The sequence below is a fragment of the Phyllostomus hastatus genome, unplaced genomic scaffold (genome assembly GCF_019186645.2).
Source record: "Phyllostomus hastatus isolate PE091 unplaced genomic scaffold, TTU_PhHast_1.1 phas_scaffold_60, whole genome shotgun sequence".
Classification (NCBI taxonomy): Eukaryota; Metazoa; Chordata; class Mammalia; order Chiroptera; family Phyllostomidae; genus Phyllostomus; species Phyllostomus hastatus.
Genome location: NW_025334038.1, coordinates 15,191,840 through 15,217,285, shown reverse-complemented (window position 1 = coordinate 15,217,285; position 25,446 = coordinate 15,191,840). Strand labels below are relative to the sequence as shown.

Sequence of the window (25,446 nt, the reverse complement as noted above, 5' to 3'; positions counted from 1 at the left end):
TAAGTTGTTAACAGTGAAATCAAGGGAGAAATCAAAGCATAATTGAAACAAATAAAAATAAAACCAAAACAATGCAATAGTCATGGCACACAGCAAAAGCAGTCTTAAGAGGGAAATTCACAGCAACACAGGCTTCTCTAAAAAGCAAGAAAAAATCTCAAACAAACAACCTCACCTTACACCCAAATAAACTAAAAAAATAACAATAGCCTTGACTGGTGTGGCTCAGTGGATTGAGTGCTGGCCCATGAACCAGAAGACCACCTGTTTAATTCTTATTCAGGGCACATATCTGTGTTGTAGACCAGGTCCCACAATTGGTGTCTGATTGGTTGCCTCTCACACACCCCAAACATCAATATTTCTCTCCATCTCTTTCTGTCTTCATTCCCCTCTCACTAAAAAATAAATAAATAAACTCTTTGAAAATAAATGAACAAGCAAAGCAGAAAATGAGTAAGTCATAGGAAATGATAAATAGGATTAGATCACAATAAAAAAAATAGATTCTAAAAAAATACCAAAGGTTGATGAAACCAAAACTGTTTCTAAGACAAATAAGATCAATAAACATTTAACTAGACTCCAAAAAAAGTAACAACTAATACCACAGAAATACAAAAGATTATAAAAATATCAATACTATATGCTAACATATTGGATGATTTGAAAAAAGGGAAAATTTTCTAGAAACATACAATCTTGAAAGATTTAATTAAAAAAAAACAGAATATCTGAACTGACTGATTCCATTCCAATGAATGAAATTGAAACAGCAATTTCAAAAAACTCCTAAAAAGCAAAAATCCTGGACCAGATGACTCTACCAGTGAATTTTACCATTTAAAGAAGTACTAACACCTATACTTCTCAAACTATCGCAAGTTATTCAAAAGAAGGGAAGACTCTGAAGCACATTTTTCAAGGCCAGCATTATCCTAATTCCAATACCAGACAAAGATACCGCAAAGAAAGAAAATTTTAGGCAAATTTCCTCAACAAAATATTAGCAAACTGAATTAAGTGATATATTAAAAAGACTATACACCATGATCAAATGCAATTTATTCCTGGGATGCAAGATTGTTACAATGTCTGCCAATCAATTAATGTGGCTCACCAAATAATCAAAATGAAGGGTAAAACATCAAATGATCATATCAATAGCTGCAGAAAAATCATTTGAAAAAATCCAGACGCATTTAAAATAAAATACTCAGCAAAGTGGGAATAGAGAAAACATATCACAGAAAAAGAGGTGATATATGACAAACCCACAGCTAAGTTCATACTCAACAGGGAAAACCTAAAAACATTTCCCTTAAGATCAGGAACTAGGTGGAAATACTCATGTTCAACACTCTTATTGAACATATTTCTAGAAGTCCTAGCAACACCAATGAGACAAAAAGAAAAAATAAAAGGCACACAAATTGGAAAGGAAGAAGTAAAACTGTCACTATTTGCAGATGATATAATACTATATATAAAAGCCTAAATATTATACCAGAATACTACTGATAAATGAGTTCAGTGAAGTAGCAAGATAGAAAATAAACATTCATAAATTGGTTGCATTTGTAAACACCAATAATAAAATATCAGGAAGGTAAACTAAGAAAACAATCTCATTTACAGTTACATCAAAAAATATGAAATACCACCTGGAAACTGAAGATTGTGGCAAGATAAGTAGAAGCGGAACCCACTTGCTAATGCATTCAACTAGGACACCTAGGTGTCCTCGGACACCTAGGATACCTAGGACGCCAATCTTCTGAAGAATGGAGTGAACATCCAACAGAATCCCAGCTTTTATGAACTTTGGAAGCAAAAATTGTAGAGGACATTGAAAAACATATGGTAAGGAGATTGCATTGGGATGGTAAGGTTCAAGGGACCTGTGTGGGGACCAAGGCTGCTGTGGTCCCCAGCCTGGTGCCTGGTGCTGGGGTCAGCAACTGACTCAGGAACTTTGGAGGAGAGCCAGATCAGTGATTGTAACTGCAGCTCCCTCCCCTACCAGAGCAAGTAAGGCAGCCCCGCACAAGGAGAGACTGGGATGGTTGAAGTTGCTGGGGGAAATAAAGATGCAGAGGGAGATGCATGAAGGCGGTGTTCCTGCTGGAACTGTGGTCACCAGCTAGGACATTACCAGAGAAAGTTGGGAGCCAGGTGACACCTGGGGAAGGGACAAGAGTTAGGCCATGATGGACCCTGATACAAAAGTCTCCAGAATGGTCAGAGAGTTGGGCTGTGTGAAAAGGTAGGCACTGGTTAAGAATGGTGGGTGCAAACAAGAGGAATTTACTTTAAAAAAATGCTCTCAGTAGCTGTTTAAGGAACACTCTCAGCCTCTGGGCCAGTGAAGAGGGAGGAGGAGGGGAACGATTTGCTTCAAATCAGGGCACCTCACAGACTGATCAAAGTGGGGCAGCAGAGGCTAAGAGGGGTAGCAGTTCTCAGAGACTTAATTTAATAGGGAAACTAAACTGCCTTGAAGGGGCTTTAAGAGTGTGCAGCACTGAGGCCAGCAAAAAAGGAGGAGGTGGTATATGAGTTGCTCCTAATAAAGGAATTTCAGGGGCAGAATAATGTGGTGGATCAAATGTGGATCAAAGGCACTGGCCTGGTGCAGATGGACAGTGGGGACACAGCAGCACTCTGAGGACCTAGGGTGGAGGCTTACCGAACAAATGCCCAGGCACCTGTGACCAGGCACCTGAGCTCCAAAGGATTGCAGCTCAGACCTAGCCTCTATCCTCACAAAATGACCAGAAAGGGAAAAAGTGAAGCACAGCCTCTCTCTGCCTGCAGCATCCAGGAAGACCAGCAAAACTCACTTAGTGTGTTTAAAATCAGGAAAAGGTTTTTTTTTTTTCTTTTCTTTTCCCAAGCTTCAAACAATAAGACCTGGAGCTGTGAAAGCAACAAAAACAGATCTAGAGAGGGATCTTAAGGCTAACACCAACAACTGAGAAACTGTAACTAATTTCACTTTGCTATTCTATAGAACTTGCATTTTACTGTTTTTTATTATGACTTTTTGATATTTTTCTTTTATTTGATTGTTATTTTTTATTTCTCTTCTTTCTGTTTAGTTCTCTTCATTTTCTTTGCTTAATTGAATTGTTTGACTGGTTTTCCTTGTTCTCTCTTTCATGATGCATTTTAATTTCTCTTCTTTCAATTCACTCATATTCTGATAACACACTACTATTGGTTTTTAACTTTCTATACTTTTTATTCAGATCATATATTCCTTGTCATTTTACTGTTGTTCCAGCATTATTGTAAATAATTAATGCTCCATATTATTGTAAATAATACACAGCACCGCTCCCTAGTCTTGGCTCATTTCACTATCTTCCTGAGCTTTATTACTGTTGTGGTTAACTCTATTCTCTCTCATACTAAGCCTAGTTTCTGTCCTTTACTCTCATTATATCTCACCTTCTAACCTCACACAAATGCTCTAGTTTCTGGATTCAGTTCACATTCCTTCTTCCCTCTAATAAGACTCTCATATCTTTTTCACCTTTTGTAAAAGGTGGCTAGTTGAGTGAAATATCATGGTTATTGCTGTACTTCTCCAAAGGATTTCCTATCTGTTTTCTATTTGTTGGTACTTTACATCCAATAGAATACTCTTCTGCTGTCTTAACCCATTTTCCTTTGCCCTTCCCATTGACCAAATATAAAATAAACTGGGAGTTGTGACCAACACTAAACCTGCTAGGGAAAAGAATCTGCCAGCAAAGGAACCACCAACAGGCAAAACCCAAGTACAACAACAGAGCCTGCACCAAAAGAAGAAAGGGGAAACCCAAGCATCCAGACAAGATCAAAGAAACTACATCACTGAATCCGATAGAACTCCTAGTATAACAATTCACCCTACAAAGACAGCTAGCAAAGCAAAGCATTAGGAAGTGTAGAAACAAACAAAAAGAGTCACCTAAAATGGGGAGACAAAAAAAGAACATGCAATCAGAAGGAATGGAAGACTCCCCATTAAAAGAGCTACATGAAATGGAGGTAACCAAACTATCAGACATAGATTTCAAATTAATGATTATAAAGATGCTCAAGGAACTCACAGACAAATACAAGGAACTGAATGAGAACTACATCAGATCGAAAAAGAAAATAGAAACTAAAAAACAAAAACCAGGAAGAAATGAACAATAAAATCTCAGATATTAAAACCACATTAGAAGGAATTGAAAGCAGGCTGGATGAAGTAGAAGATCAAATCAGTGAGTTGGAGGACAAAGTAGAAAAAAAACACCCAAATAGAGCAAGAAAAGGAAAAGAGACACAGAATGAAAAACAGGTGGCAAGAGAGCTGCAGGACAATATAAAATGTGACAATATCCATACAGGGATACCAGAAGGAGGAGAAGAGCAAGGGATAGAATATCTGTTTGAAAAGATAATGATGAAAAAATTCCATAATTTGATGAGACAAAAAGACACACAAATCCAGGAAACACAGCAAGTCCCAATCAAGAGGAACATAAACAGGCCCACTTCAAGACACATCATAATTGAAATGGGAAAATTTTAAGACAAACAGAGAATCTTAAAGGCAGCAAGGGAGAAACAGGAAGTAACATACAAGGGAGCCTGGATAACACTAGCAGCTGAATTCTCAATGGAAAGGCTCCAAACAAGAAGAGAATGGCAAGAAATACTCCAGGTAATGAAAACCAGAGGCATGAAACCAAGATTACTCTACCCAGTAAGGCTCTCCATTAAAATGGAAGGCCAAATAAGGAGTTTCCCAGTCAAAAGAAGTCTAAAGGAATACACCTCCACCAAACCAGCTCTGCAAGAGATGCTAAAGGGACTCCTTTAAGAAGAGGAAGAAAGAGAGAGAGAGAGAGAGAGAGAGAGAGAGGGAGAGAGGAACACAGGTACAAAAAATGGAAATGAATAAATACCTATCAATAATAACCTTAAATGTAAATGGATTCAATGTTCTAATCAAAACACATAGAATAACTGAATGCATAAGAAATCATGACCCACACATATACTGCCTACAAGAGACCCACCTCAGAAGAAAAGACCTACACAGACTGAAACTGAAGGGCTGGAAAAAATATTCCAAGAATATGGACAGGGGAAAAAGGTAAGCCAGGATAGCAATGTTCATACCAGACAAAATAGACTTTGAAAAAAGGTTCATAAAAAGAGACCCAGAAGGTCACTTCATAATACTCAAGGGAAGAACCCATCAAGAAAACATAAACATTGTAAATATGTATGCACCCAACATAGGAGCACCCAAATACATAAAAAAATCTTGAAGGACTTCAAGAAAGATATAAACAGCAACACAACAATTATAGTAGGGGACTTCAACACCCCACTGTCAAAAGTGGATAGGTCTTCCAAACAATATATTAACAAAAATATTGTGGCACTGAACAATGTCACAGATCAAAGGAACTTAACTGATATATAAAGAGCCTTTTATACCAAAGAAGCAAAATATGCATTATTTTCAAATTCACATGGAACATTTTCAAAGATAGACCACATGATTGGACACAAAACAAGCCTCAACAAATTCAAGAAAATTGAAATCATATCAAGTATTTTCTCCAACCACGAGGGACTGAAACTAGAAACCACCCTCAAGGAAAAAATTAAAAAATATTCAAACTCATGGAGATTGAATACATGCTATTAAACAATGAATGGGTCAAGAATGATAACAAGGAAGAAATAAAAAAATTTTCTGGAAACAAATCAAAATGAACTCAACAATCCAAAGCCAATGGGACACAGCGAAGGCAGTCCTGAGAGGGAAGTTCATAGCAATACAGGTCTACCTAAAAAAAGATAGAAAGATTTCAAATAAACAACCTAACCTACCACTACAAAACTGGAGGAACAAGAGCAAAGACAGCCTAGAGCAAGTAGAAGGAAGGAAATAACCAAGATTAGAGCAGAGTTAAAGGACATAGAGTTAAAAGCACAATTCTAAGGATCAATGAATCCAGGAGCTGGTTCTTTGAAAAGATAAACAAAATTGAGAAGGCTTTATGCAGTCTCATCATGAAAAAAAGAGGGAGGACCCAAATAAACACAATCAGAAATGAAAGAGGAGAGATTACAACTGATACCGCAGAAATACAAAGAATTGTAAGAAATTACTACAAAGAATGGTATGCCATGAAATTTGAAAACATTGGTCAAATGGACACATTTCTAGAAAAATACTCTTCAAGAACTCAGTGAAGAAGAAGGAGAAAGTTTAAACAGACCAATAACAGCTGAAAAAAAAATGGAAGCAGCAATAAAAAACACTCCCAGCACACAACAGTCCTGGACCGGACAGTTTCACAGGAGAATTCTACAAGGCATTTAAAGAAGAGCTAACCCCTATCCTTCACAGACTATTCCAAAAAATCCAAGGAGATGGAACATGCCCAAACTCTTTTTATGAAGCCAGCATCATCCTAATCCAAATACCAGATAAAGACACAATGAAGAAAGAAAACAATAGGCTGATATCTCTGATGAACATAGAAACTAAAATCATCAACAATATATTGGCAAACCACACCCAACAATATATTAAAAATATCATACACCATGACCAAGTGGGATTCATTCCAGGGATGCAAGGATGGTACAATATTCACAAATCAATAAATATAATACATCACATAAACAAAAGCAAAGACAATATCTCATGATAATATCAATAGATGCGGAAAAGCATTTGATAAGGTATGGCACTGATTTATGATAAAAACACTCAACAAAGTGGGAATAGAGGGAGCATTTCTCAACCTAATGAGGCCATATATCAGACAACATCATACTCAATGGTCAAAAACTAAAAACTTTCCCACTAAATTCAGGAACAAGACAAGGTTGTCCATTTCCAGCACTTCTATTCAACAGAGTATTGGAAACCCTAGGCACAACAATCAAACAAGAAAAATAAATAAAAGGCATCCAAGTGGGAAAAGAGGAAACAATTCTCTCATTGTTTGCAGATGGTATGATAGTGTACATAGAAAACCCTGTAGACTTCTTCAAGAAACTGCTTGACCTAATGAATGAATTTGGCAAAACAGCAGGATACAAAATCAATATTCAGAAATTCAAAGGCATTTTTGTACACCAACAATGAAATATCAGAAACAGAAATCAGGAAAAAAATTCTACTTGATATAGCATCAAGAAAAGTAAATTACCTAGGAATAAACCTAATCAAGGACGTAAAAGACCTGTACTCAGAAAACTGTACAACACTGGTGAGAGAAATTAAGGAAGACAGAAACAAATGGAAGCATATACCCTGTTCATGGATTAGAAGAATTAACATCATCAAAATATCTTTACTACCCAAAGAAATTTATAGATTCATTGCAATCCCAATTAAAGTACCAATGGCATATTTCACAGATATAGAACCAACACTTCAAAAATGCATATGGAACCATAAATTACCCCAAATAGGTGCAGCAATTTTGAGGAAGAAGAGCAAAGTAGGAGGAATCACAATACCTGACATCAAAACTGTATTACAAGGCCAGTGTCATTAAAACAGCCTGGTACTGGCATAAGAACAGACATATGGACCAATAGAACTGAATAGAGAGCCCAGAAATAATTCCAAGTCTCTGTGGTCAATTAATATTTGACAAAGTGTGCAGCAACATAAAATGGAGCAAAGATAGCCTCTTCAACAAATGGTGTTGTGAGAACTGGACAGCTACATGCAAAAAAGTTGAGACTCAACCACCAACTTACACCATGCACAAAAATAAATTCAAGGTGGATAAAAGACTTAAATATAAGTCATGACACCATTAAAGTCCTTCAGGAGAACATAGGCAGGAAATCTCACATATTCCACACAGAAACTTTTTCACTGACATGTCCCCTAGAACAAGGGACATAAAGGAAAGAATAAATAAACGGGACCTCATCAGAATAAAAAGCTTCTGCACAGCTAAAGAAAACAGCATTAAAATGAAAAGAGAACCAACCGTGTGGGAAAACACATTTGCCAATGATACCTCAGACAAGGGTTTGATCTCCAAAAATATATAAAGAACTCACACGACTTCACTCTCAGAAGACAAGCAACCCAATTAAAATATGGGCAAAGGACTTGAACAGACACTTCTCCAAGGAGGGCATACAGAGGGTCCAGAGACACATGAAAAGATGCTCAGTATTGCTCGCCATCAGAGAGATGCAAATTAAAGCCACAGTGAGATACCACTTCATACCGGCCAGAATGGCCATCATAAACAAAGCAACAAACAAGTGTTGGAGAGGTTGTGGAGAAAAGGGGACCCTAGTGCACTGTTGGTGGGACTGCAGACTGGTGCAACCACTATGGAAAACAGTATGGAATTTCCTCAGAAAACTGAAAATGAAACTGCTTCTTGACTTGGCAATTCCACTGCCAGGATTATATCCTGAGAACCATGACACACCAATTGAAAAGAACCGATGTACCCCAATGTTCATAGCAGCACAATTTACAATAGCCAAGTGCTGGAAGCAACCTAAGTGCCCATCAGTAAATGAATGGATCAAAAAAGTATGGTACATTTACACAATGGAATTCTTGAAGGAGCTCCTACCCTTTGGGACAGCATGGGTGGATTTGGAAATCGTTATGCTAAGTGTAATAAGCCAGGCGGTGAAAGACAAATACCATATCATCTCACCATTAACAGGAACCTAATATACAAAATAAAGAAGCAAGCAAAGTATAGTCAAAGACATTGAAATTGAGAACAGGTTGACAGTGACCAGAGGGGAGAGGGGAGGGGATAATGCGAGAAAGGGTGAAGGGTTTGCAGGAACAATTATAAATTAGATATGGAGAATAACAGTGGGGGGGGGTAGAAATGGAGGAGGGTGTTGGGGCAGGCTGGAGGGGTGGGGAGGGGTGGGGGGAAGGGCAGAAACTGTACTTGAACAACAATAAAAAAGGAAAAAATACTAATAAAAGTGGTAAAAATAATGGCAAGATAAATATAATATACCTAAACAAAATGCCAGGTCTTTCAGATGGGAAACTGACATTTGTCTTAGTTTCTCAGTTTTGGGTGTTAGCCTTGTGCTGCCCCTTTCGATCTGTCTCCTGACTTTGTTAACTCCAAGTCTTATTGTCTCACCTGGGGGAAAGGAAAAGAAGAGGGAAAAAGTGAGAGGATCCAAAAAGAAAAATAAAGAAAATAATAAGCCTCCTGCTCACTTTAAACCTGTTCAGCAAGTTCTGTTGGTCTTCCTGGATGCCACAGGAAGAAGGGGCATGGGCTTTGCTTTTCTCCCTTCCTGTGGTTTTGAGAGGATAGAGACCAAGTCTGGGTTGCAATATTCCCAGTTTCCTGGCCTCTGGCCCAGATCCTTCACAAGCTACCAAGCTCAAATCAGCCACTTATCTGATCACAGGATAAGTCAATATCCCGCATGGAACCTCAGACAAGTGGGGCTCATGGGTTTGCTCAGTCACTCACTCTGGGTGCATAGTGCCAGACAAGCAGGGGTCATGGTTCTCCTCATCTACTGTCTCTGGGTGCACAGTGTGAGACAAGTGGGCGCACAGTTCTGCTCAGCCACTCACTCTGGCACACACAGCTGAAATTACTCTCAGGGTGAGCCAGTCTCTGCTGGAGAGTTCCCTACAAACCAGCTGTCCACAGTTCTTAACATGTCCATGGCTTTTCACACAACCCAACTTTCCAACCAGTCAGGAGACTATCCCAGTCAGGGTCTGACTAGGCTCAACTCCTCCCTTCTCCAGGTGTTGCCCGGCATCCCAATTTCTCTGGTGCCAGTGTCCACAGTCCCAGCAGTTGTATACCACCTCTGTGTGCCTCCCACTTCCTCTCTATTCCCCCCAGCAACTTCCAGCATCCAGATCTCTCCTGGTGGTGGGCTGGACTCCCTGCTCTGGTAGGTAAGGGAGCTGGTGCTCTAACTCTCTTCCCTGTATCCTGTGGCAGGTGCTGGGCCAGGGGCCACAGCAGCCCTGGTCCTTGCACAGATTCCAGGGACCTTACTGTCCCAGTATAATCTCCTCACCGTCTGTTTTTCAATGTCCTCTGCAATTTTTTGCCTCCAAACCTCATATAAGCTGGGATTCTGTTGGCTGTTCACTCTGTTCCTCAGAAGATCGGCTAGGTGTTCCAGCTGGGCAAAGGAAGAACTGGGCTCCATTCCCACCTACCTTGCTGCCATCTTCTCACCACATTTTCTTCTCCTTCTCCTTCTCCTTCTCCCCCTCCTCCTCCTCCTCCTCCTCCTCCTCCCCCTCCTCCTCCTTCTTCTTCTTCTTCTTCAAGACCATTTAACATTTCATATAATATTGGTTTGGTGGTGATGTATTCTTTTAGTTTTTTCTTGTATGGGAAGCTCTATCTGTCTTTCAATTCTAAATGATAGGTTTACTGGGTAGAATAATCTTGGTTGTAGGTACTTGCTTTTAATCACTTTGAATATTTCTTGCCATTCCCTCTAGCCTGCAAAGTTTCTTTTGAGAAGTCAGCTTACCATCTATGGGGACTTCCTTGTAGGTAAGTAATTGCATTTCTATTGTTGCTTTTAAGATTCTTTCTGTCTTTAACCATTAAAATTTTAATTATGTGTCTTGGGGGTTGGACCTCTTTGAGTTTATGTGTTTGGGATTCTCTGCACCTCCTGGACTTCTATGTCTATTTCCTTCAACAAGTTAGGGAAATTTTCATCCATTATTTTTTCAAATAGGTTCCCAATTTCTTGTTCTCTTCTCCTTGTAGCATCCCATGCTGCAGATGTTGGTATGCTTGAAGTTGTCTTAGAGGCTCCTTACAACATTCTCACTTTTTAAAATTCTCTTTTCTATATGCTTTTCTGATTGGTTGTTTTTGCTACCTTATAATCCAAATCGCTGATTTGTTTCTCAGCTTCATCCACTCTACTGTTGATTCTTTAAATTGTTCTTCATTTCAGTTAGTGTACCCTTCATTTATAACTGGTTGCTTTTTATGGTTTCCATGTGTTTTTTAGTGTATTGAAGTTCTGATTTCATCTGCTCTTCGCCTTAGTTCACTGAGCATCCTTATAACCAATGTTTTGAACTCTGCATCAAGTAGCTTGCTTGTCTCCATTTTGTTTAGTTATTTTTCTGGTATTTTGTTCAGTTCTTTTATTTGGGCCATGTTTCTTTGTCTCCTCATTTTGGCAGCCTCCCTGTGTTTGTTTCTATGTATTAGGTAGAGCTCCTACATCTCCCAAGCTTGGTAGACTTGCTTAATGTAGTAAGTGTCCTACAGGGCCCAGTGGCATAGTCTCTTCTATTATTCAAGTTGAGTCTTGATTGCTCTTAGCACACGCAAGGTCAGCCACCACCTGTGTTCTGTCTGGGATCACACAGCATAAGCTACAAAGTGATCTTCAAATGACTGCTTCTTGTGCTGGGCCTGGAGATGCCCGGGCAAGGCCAAGTTGTGAACCAAGGCCATCTGCTGCCAGTGCCACACCTGGGGAAACTTTGTGAAAAGTATGGGTCTGCTGAAGCCAGATGCTGCTTGTTTGAGAGAATTTCTTAGAATTTGAAGAAAGAGCCAAGATAAGCCATTTGTATACAGAAGGCACTGGAAACAACTTGGGTTGGCTCACAAGTTGGGTGGGGCAGGGCCTCAGGAAATTATCAGAGTGGATCGAACAGTATGAGCCAGGTAAGTAGAATCTCAGGTGTGGAGCCCCCCTGCTGGTTCTGAGGCTCTGTTGGGGGAGGGCTCAGAAAAGGAACAGTAGCAACTGCCAACACTTCCGTCTGAGAGAAAGCTGCTTCCCAGATCTCACCCTGATGCCAGGCAATTCAATTCCTTCTCACATGTCTTTCAACCTGCTGCCTCTGTGCTGGATCTCAGAGCAAGTGAATATGAGTAAGTCTGTGCATGAGCCGTTTAAGAGAAACTTCCAGAGATTCGAGCAATTGCTGTCTTCCAAAGCCTCAATCCCTACTGATTTTTACAGCTAGAAGTTATGGAGAATTTTCTGCCTGGCCCTGGAACCCTCAGCTGGGGCACTTGTTGTGGGGCTGGGACCCTCTTCTCCTGACATATCCCTACTGAGTTTTATCTACCATATGTGGGTGTGGAACCAGCCTGTTCCACATCTCCACCCCTCCTGCCAGTCATGATGTAGTTTGTCTTTAATTCCATAATTGTAAGACTTCCATTCAGCTCAATTTTTGATGGTTCAGAATAATGGTCATTCTATAGTTTAGTTATCATTTTGATGTGGTTGTGCAAGGAGACAAGCTGTGTTTACTTACACAGAAGTGTTTGTCCATCTCTCACCCACTGCCTATTGAATTGGCCCCTTATTGTTCCTGCTTCTACATGCTGTTACTGACTGCCCATTTTCACTGGCTACACCTTTTTGTCTTATGGCTTCAGCTTTTTGCTGGCCCAGCACTTTTTTATGGCTTTCATGGGGCTGAGGCATTTTAGCTTCTACTTTTTTAAAACAGTCTACATCACTTTCAAAGTCTGGACAGAATTGAAAAGGTTGGTTAGCTGCTTTCCTTCTAATGTGTACAGAACTTTTCTTTCAGACAGCCTACAGAATAGCTGCTCTAGGATAAGATGCCATCCTGTACTTGGTATATTCTTTAGCTATTGCTATACAGCAAACCACCACAAACTTAGCAGCTCAGAACAAAACACTTTTATCTCGCATATTCTGGGGCTCTGGAATTCAGGCATATCAAAGCTCAGTCCTCTGCTCAGGTACCACAGGCTGCAGTTATGCTGTCAGATAGACTAGGTTCTCTTCTGGAAGCTTGACTAAGGAAGAATCAGCTTCCAGGCTCATTCAAATTGTTGGCAGAATGAATTTCCTTAATGTGGAAAACTGAGGATCCAGCCTCTTGCAGGTATTTAGCTGGAGGCCCCCCTGAAATCCTGGAGGTTTCTCATAGTTCCTATAGGCCATCTGTAGTTCCTTGCCATGTAAGCCACATAGCTGTTTCATCAGGCCAGCTAGAGATGTCTCTAGAGTGAGTCTGACCGCACGACAGAGTCTAATATAATGTTACATAGTCAAGGAAGAAGTGATATCCCATCATTTTTGCTACATTCTATTGGTTAGAAGTTAACAAACAGGGACCTGGCCCTGAGTGGGTCTGCCTAGGGCCAGTCTGTAGTGTCAGGGTTCTTGACTTCATGTAGCAAAAATTTCACAACACAAGTTCAGGTGACTGTGAGGGTATATTTATTGAAGCTGGGGACAGTGAGAGAAGGGTTTAGGGTAGAAGAAGAAACAAGGGAGGGCCTAAGCTGGGCTGCCTTAGTTCACTGGGAAGTGAAAGAAAAGGGCCTTGGGGACAGGTTCAGGGAATTGCCTGGGACCAAATAATTTCTCCCTTGGTTGCAAACCTTGTGAGGATCCTTAGAATGTAGGAGATGTGTGCCTGTGGGTGAAGAAGGGGAAGGAAAGGAGTCAGGGAATGGTGCTGGCTGCTCACCCAAGAGAGCACAGGCACTGGGTCCTTCCATGTCTCTCTTGCAGATGGGAATCTTGAGGGAATTCTCAGTGGTGGGTTTCAGCAGAATATTCATTCATTTTCCCAGTGTAGTCTTTCAGGGCCATGGTCTCTATTGATTAGTCAGTACCAGGGCAGGAGGTCATTAGTCATTGAAGCTGGCCCTGGTGTTACCACCTTGTTTTGCTGCTTTTCTGAGTTGGGAGCTGAAATACAACTGAGACCTGGATGTTATCTCTAGGGAGGTGACCTTCTGTATCTCTGTAAATTGCTTGGCCAGTTCATTCAGCTATCTGTCTTGGATTCCCTATTTTACTTGTCATGGCTTACTGGCATGTCTCAGAAGAAAATCACAGGTCCTGCCCACATTCAAGGAAAAGGAATTGTACAAGGGCATGAACACCAGGGGAGAAGTTGTGAGAAGTCATCCTACAGTCTGTCTGCCACACCTAACACAGGTGCATTTAGGGTAGGGACAGTGGTACAGAATGTGGTGACTGGAGGAGAACGATGCTGAGTTTGGCCTGGGTAATAAATAGATGAAAGTTATGAACACAGCAGATATAAGCAAGTTCAAAGCTTCATATCTCTTATGTGCAGCTCAGTTAATCTATACAATCAGATTGATATAAGTAAAGTTATTCTCCTTTTATTAATGAGTGAACAGGAAGACACTAAGATTTCCCTGGCTAGGAAGTTGGCCAAGGGGAGTATCTGGACCTAAAGGAAACACCAAAAGTTATTTGCCTTTTTGTAGATAACCACCCAACAGATGTGATGTCTTTTGGTGTCTTTGTTCAATGTTGTGTGCACAACATCATTTTCAAGATTCCACAATATTCAAAAGTTCCTGAAACTGGCTGGGGGCTTGAATATTTGAGAAGTGTGGAAGGTTCAACCTAGCCAAAGCATAAGGAAGCTGTCTTTAGAACACCAAGTTCAGTGGATTGGGAATTCTGAGACCTAGCAACACAACCATGGATGAAACATCTATTTTCCTTCAAGTGTGAGGAACTGGACACTTGGGTGAATATAGCAATAGAGACTATCTGTCCCTACTAACTAAGGAAAGCTCAAATTTTGCCCATTTGCTATGATGTTTGTAATTATACTCAGTAAATATTTATTGAATCCTTCCTGTTGATGGGAAATATAAAGATGAGTTATCTTTCCACCTACTACAAACTAGACAAAGTAATGCTATGACAGAGATACTGAAGAAGTTTCATGGAATTATCCTGCATAGTACGGAAAGGAGAGGACAGGAAGGTTTCTATAAAAGTATAAATAATTTTCTTTTCTGGACCCTGAAAAAGAAGATACCTACTAAGGGCTCCTCTTGGCCAGCTAGGCTCAATTTCAAAAATAAAAAACAAAACAAAACAAAAACAAAGCCTAGTAGCCACTTCTATATTGGGCTTCTCACACACTTCAGATAGAGGCCTACACTGAATTATCTGCTTCAGCACTTATGCTGCCTGCCTGCCACCTGAGTCAGCCCTCATAAAGGAGTTCCTAGGTTCCTAAATATTTCAAACATTTAGGAATGAGGCTTTACCTATCTAAATGGAACTGCACAGCTACATCCCCATCAATATCTTTACCAACCAAGCAGAGCAGCTCATTTCTGACCAACCAGGACAGAGCCTTTTAGACCAAACTGAGAATGTGAAGTCTAATTTTCATGAGAATAGACCAATTAGGGACCAGGGGTGGGGACTTCGATCTGTATAAGCCAGCTTTCCTCTAGCTTTCAGAGCACACTTTCCCTTTCCTCTGGAAGACTATGATTTTCTGGCTGAGCTAAAAAATACCTAAGATGTTTTATTTGAGCAGACCAGCTCAAACCAGAGCAGAATGGCACAGAATGGAACAGAGAGGAGCAGACCAGCAGGGAGCAGAGCTGTCTAGCTGGAGAAGGCCTGGACCCAGGGTGCTGGTCCCAGAGTTGTTCTATACCCATGCTGTTTTCACAGCCCTGTTGTGTCACAGTTGAGCTGTTTTGCACTGAATAAAGTTTCTTTTTTTACCACACCCCAAATTGGGGATTCCTGTTGGCATTGAATTGTCACCAATGACCATTGATTGCCAATTTCCCGGTGGGCATTATGGAATTGGTGGCACTCTATCAGGTTATTGCTGAAGGTTGAGGCCTATAGGAGGCACTTCAGGCTTGGGCAAAAACCCTGAAGCCAAACTGTGTGGAGAATTGGTGGCAGTATTGTTGAAAGAGAATCAAATGTTTGGAGAAGTCAGAGGGACTAAATTATTAAGGCCTTTGAGTACTGCAGTTAGAGGTTTGGCGTATATTGTAAGATTATTAGAACATTGTGAATGGGAAGCACTCAGATTAATGCTTTAGAAAAACTGTAGAGAACAGATTGGGGATAGAGAGTGGTGGCAACACTACTGTAATTCATACAAGAAATAAAGAACCTGATCCAAGGCTATGGAAGGGACTGGAAAGGGGATAGAAAGATACATATGGTGACTTTGGAATGTGGAAGAATGGAAACAAAAATAAAACCAAAGGCAGAGAAAAGTGGACTTCCAGTCAAGATGGAGGCATAGGTAAACATGCTTCATCTCCACACAGAACTAAGCAAAAATTACAAGTAGACACAATACAAATATCACCCAGATTTATCAGAAAATAAAGTTGTATGGAAGTCCAACAACCAAGGATTTAAGAAGCCACATTCATCCAGATGGGTAAGAGGGGCAGAAACACAGTGATGCAGACACATGGTAGAATGGGCAGTCCCACATTTATTCGTGGTGGATAAAATCATGAAGGATACTTCAGGAGCAAGCAATCCCAAACTAGACCACTCAGTCCAGGGTTCCAGCACCAGAAAGGTAAGTCTCTATTACTTCTGGCTATAGAAAGCAGTGGAGGTTGGAACAGTGGAAGAAACTACAGGTTTCCCAGGACATTCATTTTAAAAGGGCCCGCAAGGGCTCAGGACTTACGCAGACCCACCACCTCTGGGATTCAGCACCAGGGCAACAGCTGGAAGGGCACAAGCATCATATGTGAAGAAGGGGAGAAAGTGAAGTGACTGGAGACAGGGTGAGTGCCAAGAGACAGCTTCCTCCCAGGCAATCTCCACAGGCCAGGCAGTAGCACTGTCCCCTCCCTGAGTCTCCCACACACAGAGCCACAAAGAAGTGAAAGAGGTTGGCCCACCCTGGTGATTACCTAAGGCTCTGCACAATTTACAGGTATCTTTTCTACAATAGGCCACTCTACTAAGTCAGGGAGTAAAAGCAGCTCTACCTAAACACAGAAACAAACACAGGGAGGCTGCCAAGTTGAGGAGACAAAGAAATGTGGTCCACATGAAAGAACAGAACAAAACTCCAGGAAAAGAACTAAATGAAATGGTGATAAGCAACCTAAGAGATGCAGAATTCAAACCACTGATTATCAGGGTGCTCACAGAAATCATTTGGTACTGCAACAGCATAAAGAAAAATATGCAGGCAAAAATGAAAGTGGTATTAAGTGAAATAAAGAAAAATATATAGGGAACCAACAGTGGAGGGGATGAAGCTAAGAATCAAATCAACAATTTGGAACATAAGGAAGAAAAAATATTCAACACTAAGAAGAAAAAAGAATTAAAAAAATGAGGATAGGCTTAGGAACCTCTGGGACATCTTTCAATGTACCAACATCTGAATTACAGGGGTACCAGAGGGAGAAGAGAAAGAGCAAGAAATTGAAAACTTACTTGAAAAAATAATGAAAAAAAATTCCCTAATTTTGTGAAGGAAATAGACATACAAGTCCAGGAAACACAGAGAGACCCAAACAAGTTGGACCCAGAGATGACCACACCAAGACACTTCATAATTAAAATGACCAAGTTTAAAGAAAGAGAATCTTAAAAGCAGCAGGAGAAAAAGCAGAGAGTAACCTAAAAAGGAGTTCCCATAAGAGTGTCAGATGATTTCTCAAAAGATACTTTGCAGGCTAACAGGCAGTGGCAAGAAGCATTCAAAGTGATGAAAAGCTGTGACCTACAACCTAGACTACTCTATCCAGCAAAGCTATCTTGTAGAATGCAAGGGCAGATAAAGTGCTTCCCAGACAAGGTAAAACTAAAGGAGTTCATCATCACCAAACCATTATTATATGAAATGTTAAAGTGACCTATATAAGAAAAAGAAGATCCAAACTATGAACATTAAAAAGGCAACAAATTCACATCAACAACTAAATCTAAAACAGCAAACAAGCAGAACAGGAACAGAATCATAGATATGGAGATGATTTGGAGGGTTATCAGCTGGTAGGGGGAAGGGGGAGAACGGGGGTGGGAAGAAAGGTGCGGGGATTAAGAAGTACAAATTGGTAGGTACAAAATAGACAGAAGGATGTTAAGAATCGTGTAGGAAATGGAGTAGTCATAGAACTTATATGCATGACCCATGGACTTATATGCATGAACTAAGAGAGGGGATTGCTGGGAGGAATGGGGGTACAGGGCCAAGCAAAGGGAAAAACTGGGACAACCGTAATAGTATAATCAATAAAATATGTTTAAAAAAAAACTAAAGGAAAAGAGGATGGTGATGATATTAACCAAACCCAGAAATCAGTTGGAATAGAGATTAGGCAAATCAATAAAGATGTTCAAAATGTTAGATTTCAGGAGCTTGTAAGTCATCTATGTTGACTGGTAGGCTAGTAGGTGGAACTGCAGGTGTACCACTCCAAGAGAGCTAGTTACCATGCAGATAAAATTGATTCTTTCAAGAATGATAATTAAAACTGAAAGTACATTTAACCAGTTAGGAAGATAGTATAGCATTAAAAGAGGGTTGGCGCCTCAGCAAGTGCTATACAGTATTTGTGAAGCAGGAGGTATAGTGGAGACTGATAAGGATAAGAGTATAACCAGGAGAGAGGGTGGTTATAGAGGCCAAGGGAAGAACGTTTTAAGGAGGAATTATCATCAGTAAGCTAGACAAGATGAGAGCAAGTGAAGGACCACTGGGGGAAGTTGCGTAGGTCACCAGTAAATTTCTGTGGCAGGAGCAGAATCCATCAAGTTTGGAGACTGCCTAGAGGAGAGAGAAGGTTGAAGTATATTACAGCAGCACTTTCAGAGGATTTGACAAGGGAAGAAAGTGACAAAGGAAAAAGCCTTGAGAAAAGAGGAGTATTTGAGACTCATTCTACCAAGTGGTTCTTACACAGCTTTCTGTCATAGGAAGAAGGGATTTGAGCCCTGTTTATTTCTTAACTACTCACAAATCTCCAGGCCTAAATTACCACCCGGGAGGGAGGTGGGTGTGGCGGCGGGGGGTGGGGGCAGGATACATAATTTTTATTATCAGACCCAAATTTTGCTCCAACAGCTTTGGGTAAGACTTCTACAAGTGTATACACTCTGACTTTCCACTCCTTACCTACTTCCCCAATAAAACACCACCATCCCCGTTCGCTTCTTTGTAATCTGGAAAATTTGAGCAGGTCCACAGTGCCCAAATCCAGTGCCAGGAACCGGTCTCAGAGCTGGCCTACTTTAACCAAGGGTGCTCGGCTCTGGGGCTCGCAAACCCGGCAGTTTCCCCAGATCAACGCTCCGGTCCTCCCACGAGGCTCAGGCTTTGCCTTCTGCGGCCTTCGGTGATGACATCAAGTACCACTTGCAGCGCGGGGAAGTAAGCCTCGTCGGGAAAACTTTCACCTTTCTGACCTCTTCGCCAGCTGCAGCAGACCTCCATTATTCTATTCCCACGCCGTACTACCATCGGGAAAATGAAAGCTAGTGCCTTTAGCTGAAGCAAAGGGGCGTGACCCACTCCTTTTATCACGCGAGGGGAAAAAGGAGAGCTGTGTCCCGACCGTCAGGAGAAGGAGTTGCCTCACGGACTCGTCAGGAGGCCCCGCCCAAACCCGCCTCCTAGCACCAAGGACTACATTTCGTGAGGGCCTCCGCGCCTCCTAGGGACCGACCCATCCGCTCTCCCGCTCACATTGGCTGTGACTGGCTTCCCGGAGGAGGGCGGGGCTTTCCCCAGCCAATAGAGGAGGGGCTCGTTACGGCGGCGGAAGCCGCGGCGCTGGGCTGAGTGGTGGAGAGCAGAGTGGTCGCAGCCCGGCGGCGGCGGCCGTAGCAGTGGGTCCAGTTCCTAGAACCTTGGCCTCGCAGGGTGAGAGCGCACGGAAACGAGCTCGAGGCGGCGCGGGTGCCACTCGGCGCAGCGCCCAGGTAATGGCGGGACAGGACCCTGAGAGTGAAGGGGAGGAGACGAGGGGGCGGGGCGGTGGAGTCGGGCTGCAACGTCCCTCCCGCTGCGTGTCCCCTGAGAAGGACCGGCGGTGCCACATCTTCCGCGCCTCAGATTTAGGCTCCGTGGCGAGCTGGGCACGGCATTTGGGCTGGCAGCAGGGGCCAGGTGTACTGCAGCAAGGGAGAGACGCTAGGTTGATTCAATAAGGTGTGGGCCTTCGTGGGGAAGCGGAGCGGCCCGGGAGGGAGGTGGGCAGACAGCGAGAGAGTTTGGCTCCCTAAGCAGTTTAAAGTGACTCTCCACATCCGGGCCCTGCGCCCGCATCTTTTAGACCCCGACGGAGGCGGGGCCTGCCGGCTCTCCTCCCATCCGCTCCTGGAACGTTAGTCTTTCACTGCCATTGGCTCCTTCTCGGGAAGGTTGGAACTGTCACGGTGAGGTTCGCGCTTGTTTGGCTGGAAGTCAGTAGGAGGGTGGGGCGGGATCAGAGCTCGAAGGTCGCGGCTGATTGGGGCCAGTCTTAGAGTGACGCGCCCGTCGTGGGGCCAATGGGCGGGCGGGGTAAATAGGGGAAGGTTCAGACCCTGCGTCCGCGGGTACAGTGAGCTGGGAAAGGCTGAATTGAGGCGCCCTCAGAGGCGTGTCCCATACACCGGAGGACCCCGCCGCTACCGAGATGCGCCCGCCGTGGCACCTCCAGCCGGGCGAGATGGGAACGGCGGGCGGTGGCGGCAGGTAAAGAGACCGACAGTTTCCTCTGGGGCTCCCAAGAACGCCTCTTCCTCGCCCCCAGACGTAGTCTCAGACCCGAGGTGACTGGAAACCTATTTTCCGACCTCAGCGGAGGGGCTGTGGGGTGGGGCGGGGTTGCCACGAATGGGGTTGTCCTTAGAGGGGAAAGTGGGGGCCGATTTCAGAGAAGGCGGTGAAGGTCTCGGGTCCCTTTGGCTCAGTGGTGGTCTGAAAGGAGGGGAAAGGAATCCGTAAATGGAGGCCTATGCAGAAAAAAGCATTCGAGAATTCCTTTTGGATTCTTAATGTCAGGTTTCTGATTCTTATTCTCCTCTGATTCCTCCTAAGACATACTGATGACAGTGCTCTTCACCTTGGAGTGAGGTTTAAGCCTTTCAAAGGGATTTGAAAAATTTTCATAAAATTTTACACAAATATTTATTTATTGTGTTCATGTATTGTAGCTGTTGTACAGGATTCAGTGTTGACTTATGGGGTGGCAACCCACGAGTAGTTTTGGAGGGTCAGTATCCCCCAACACCAAATAAACGATTTTACTATTAATTGAGCTTGTGTACTTTCTGAAATTAAAAAGTTGAGATAATTTGCGCACTGTATATTGATTACCAGTAATTTAGATAAATGATGCTGCTTTTGCTTCTGAGGGAAAATAGAAGTACTAAAGATGCTTTAATTTTTCATTATAGATTCTACTCTCAGAATCCAGTAATAACTCTATGATTATATGCACTGCAGGTGGAAATGAGTTCGCAACAGTTTCCTCGGTTAGGAACTCCTTCCACTGGCCTAAGCCAGGCTCCTTCACAGATTGCAAACAGTGGTTCTGCAGGATTGATAAACCCAGCAGCTGCAGGTGAGATCTGTGATATTCTTCTATGTTGCTTCCTGATTTAAGAATATTGTCAAATTTCTAATTAGCAAATTCCTTCTGGGATTTTTAGTAAATACTAGGTTATCAAATTTAAAGAAAAGATATTCTTGTTTAAATTTAAACACTTTTTTCTTCCTGTTTTAATCATTTCAGTCACATGTACTAGAGTATAAATGAAAGTTACAGTAAAGCATGCCTACAAGAATTTTTTTTTTTAAATGTATTAATGTCTTCTCATTTAGTTAAGGCCCAGAGATATGGTAATAAGAGTCCAGTGGTGTGTAAGGCATAGAACTTGCTTAGACCAGAGAAGCTGCTAAACATTCTACCTACAGAATGCAGGACAGTCCCTCACAACAAAGAATCCAGTTGAATTAACAGTGGTGATGCTGAAGAACTCCGAATGGTTTCATTCTCTCTAGATATCCAAAAATCAAAAAAAGCACTGCAAAGTGGAAAAAAGTGCTCCCTTTTCTGTTTCTTTTTCTTCACTATCATATTGCTATGTTCATTATCATAGTAAATGGTTACACTGTGTGTTCATTGCCCAAACCCGGAACTCAGGCATCATCTTTAATTATCCCCTCTGTCTCTTGCCTATGAGCTGTGACCCTTTTTCTAATGTTCCAGCTTCATTTTTCATTGCTTTGCTTCCCTTCTGCCAACTCAGTTTTTGTTATAGATGTATTTCAGTTATGTTTAGTCTTAAAGTAACTTTAAGCTACTTTATGCCTCCTGCATAATAGTAGCTACTCATAATTTCTGAAGCCATGATAAAAAGTTCTCACCTCTCTTGATCTTGAGAATTTATACACACATTCTGTTCCTTTTGCCACAATCTTCCTTATACCTTTCCACACTCATTCATGTGGGTAATTCCTGTTCTTCTTGAGGTTTTGAGTCAGAAGTCACTTCTCGAGGAACTTTTTGCTGACTCCCATCATCCACAATTGAGGGTAGGACATTGTAGAATGAAAGCCAGGATCATGTCTGTCTTACACACTTTGTATGTTTTATACTTGCTGCAGTGCAGGGCACAAAGTAGTGGTCAACATGTTCTTGTAGAGCCACTTAAAAGTGCCTTACTCCTTAAAAATGTTGACACTGTTTTGTCCTTGGTATAAATTCACAACAGAATAATTTAAAAAGAGCATAACTGAGAAGAATATTTTTGAACATCTCTTTTTTACAAGGAATTACATTGCTTATTTTAAAGGTTGTCAGCAATAATTGCTCTCAAATTTTATTGAGAAGAAAATCATTGACTAAGATCAAAATTGTATATAATTACACTTCTGATACAGTGTTTTCTCCTCAGTTACTATAAAAAAAAGTCCCTGTAAGCAATACTTGCTATTGCTCTTATTAGAAGAAGTAATTTAGGAGCTTGAGCATATCAGGACTTCAAATACATGATCTAAGTTCAGAAGTAAAGATTACAACAATTCTCTACTTTCAAGATTCTTCGATGGTAAAAATAAACTGAAGTTGAGAACTCCAGATATCTGGGAGGAAATAATAAATGGTTCCAAGAACAGATTAATGTGAGATAGTACATTATATGATTTTTTTTTAAATCCCCACAAAGGATATGTTTATTGATTTTATTTATTATTTTGGAGAAAGGTTATTTTTTAAAGTTATTTTTATTGTATTTCTTCCCATTATCATTTATCCCCCTTATATACTCGACCCCCTACAGTCACCATACTGTTGTCTGTGAGTCCTTTTTCCTTTTTGCTCAATCCTTCTACCCCTTATCCCCCCACCGCCCTGCCCAGAGCTGTCCCCCTACTCTATGAGTCTGTTTCTACTTCTTAGTTCAGTGTATTCATAGACTCCACATATGAGGGAAATCATGGTATTTGTCTTTTGCTGACTGGCTTATTTCATTTCTCATAATGTTCTCCACATCCACCCTGTTGCAAAGGGTAGCATTTTCTTTATTTTATGACAGTAGTATTCCATTGTGTAAATGTCCCATAGTTTTATCCATTCATCTACTGATGGACACTTGGGCTACTTCCATATCTTGGCTATTATGAGTAACACTGAAGCAAATATACGGGTGCATATGTACTTTCAAATTAGTGTTTTGGGTTTCTTTGAATAACTTCCCAGAAGTGGAATTGCTGAGTCATAAGGAAGTTCCATTTTTCATTTTTTGAAGTACCTCCATACTGCGTTCCACAATGGCTGCACCAATCTCCATTCTCACCAACAGTGCACAAGGGTTCCCCTTTTACTACAGCCTTGTTAGCACTTGTTATTTGTTGATTTATTGATGATAGCCATTCTGACTGGTATGAGGCAGTATCCCATTGTGGTATTAATTTTCATTGATGTTGAGCATCTTTTCATATACCTATTGGCCATCTGTATGTCCTCTTTGGAGAAGTGTCTATTCAGATTCTTTGCTCATTTTTTCATAGGATTGTTTGTATTCTTGGTGTTGAGTTTTATAAGTTCTTTATAAATTTTGCATATTAACCCCTTATCAGCAAATATATTCTCCTATTCAGTAGGTTGTCTTCTTATTTTGTTGTTGATTTCCTTTGCTGTGCAAAAACTTCAGTTTGATGTAGTTCTGTTCCCCTAGTTTATTTTTCCTTTTGTCTCTTAATATAAGTTTGGTTTTGAAGTGTATTTTGTCAGATACAAGTATTGCTACCCCAGCTTTTTTTCCTTTTCCATTTGCATGAAATATCTTTATCCGTCCCTTTACTTTTAGTCTGTGTATTTTTGTTTTGAGGTGGATCTTTTGGAGACATCATATGTATGGGTCTTGTTTTCTTATTTATTCAGCTACCCCCTAGGTCTTTTGATGGCACATTTAAGCCTTTACATTTAAAGTGATTATTGATATATACATATTTATTGTCATTTTATTTTTAACTATTTTCCTTCTTAAAGCAAGTCCTTTAACATTTGTTGCAATACTATTTTGGTGGTAACAAACTCCTTTAGTTTTTTCTTGTCTGAGAAGCTCTTTACTTCTTCAATTTTAAATGATAGACTTGCTAGGTAAAGCAGCCTTGGTTGTAGGTCTTTACTTTTCATCACCCTGATATATAATCCCTTCTGGCCTGAAATGTGTCTGCTGATAAATCAGATGACAGTCTGATGGGAGCTACTTTGTAGATAACTAACTTTTCTCTCTTGTGGCATTAAAAATTCTCTCCTTATCTTTAAATTTTGCCATTTTAATTATGATGTATCTTGGTGTGGACCTCTTTGGGTCCATCTTTGAGAGAGACTGCACTTCCTGGACTTGTGTGTCTTTTTCCTCCACCAAGTTAGGGAAGTTTTCTGTCATTATTTCTTTAGATAGGTTCTCAATCCCTTGCTCACTCTTCCCCTCTGGCATTTCCATGATGCAGATGTTGTTACCCTTTATGTTGTCCCAAATGTTTCTTAAACTCTCATTTTTTAAAATTTTTTTTCTTTTTGCTGCTCTGCTTGGGTTTTCTTTTTTTGTCTTTTGTTTTTACCTTGTCTTCCAAATTACTGATTTGTTCCTCTGCATTATCTAACCATTCTTAATTACATCCAGTGTATCATTTATTTCAGATATTGTATTCTTTATTTCTGTCTGGTCCTTTTTTTCATGTTCCTATGTCTTTTTCATGCTGTCGAGTAGCCTCATAATCATTACTCTAAACTGTATATCACATAAATTGCTCACCTCCATTTCATTTTGTTCTACTTCCAGAGAATTCTCTTATTCTTTCATTTGGGGCCTGTTTCTTTGTTTTTCCCATTTTGGCTACCTTTTTGTGTTGGTATGTATTATGTGGATTGGCAAAATCTCTGGAGCAGGCCATGTCAAATGCTGCCTGTGACTGTGGGTGGACAACCTTTTTGGAGTTATTAGCAATCTATAGCTTGTGGCTCCCTCTGCTGGACCTGAGTGTGTGCAGAAAGAACCTGTTTATTGATTTGAGAGAGGAAGGGGCAAGGGGAGGGGAAAGAGAAAGAAATACCAATCTGAGAGAGAAATATCGATTGGTTGCCTCCCACTTGCACCCCAAATAGGAATTGAACCTGCGAT

General features: G+C 41.1%; 1 protein-coding gene across 6 annotated transcripts in view; it reads left to right on the top strand.

Annotated features, from left to right (window-relative positions):
• Nucleotides 1-19,577: 19,577 nt before the first annotated feature.
• SAP130 (Sin3A associated protein 130) overlaps nucleotides 19,578-25,446 on the top strand; it is an 88,864-nt gene continuing 82,995 nt past the window's right edge. For 2 of the 6 annotated variants that reach the window (XM_045826124.1, XM_045826123.1), the window contains exons 1-2: nucleotides 19,619-19,749; nucleotides 21,260-21,377. In XM_045826124.1, coding sequence (XP_045682080.1) covers nucleotides 21,266-21,377 — 112 coding nt within the window. In that variant the 5' untranslated portion in view covers nucleotides 19,619-19,749; nucleotides 21,260-21,265. Of the gene's footprint in view, nucleotides 19,750-20,102; nucleotides 20,206-20,358; nucleotides 20,507-21,252; nucleotides 21,378-25,446 lie in introns of those variants that run through there. The other 4 variants (XM_045826122.1, XM_045826126.1, XM_045826125.1 and 1 more) reach the window with 4 other exon arrangements.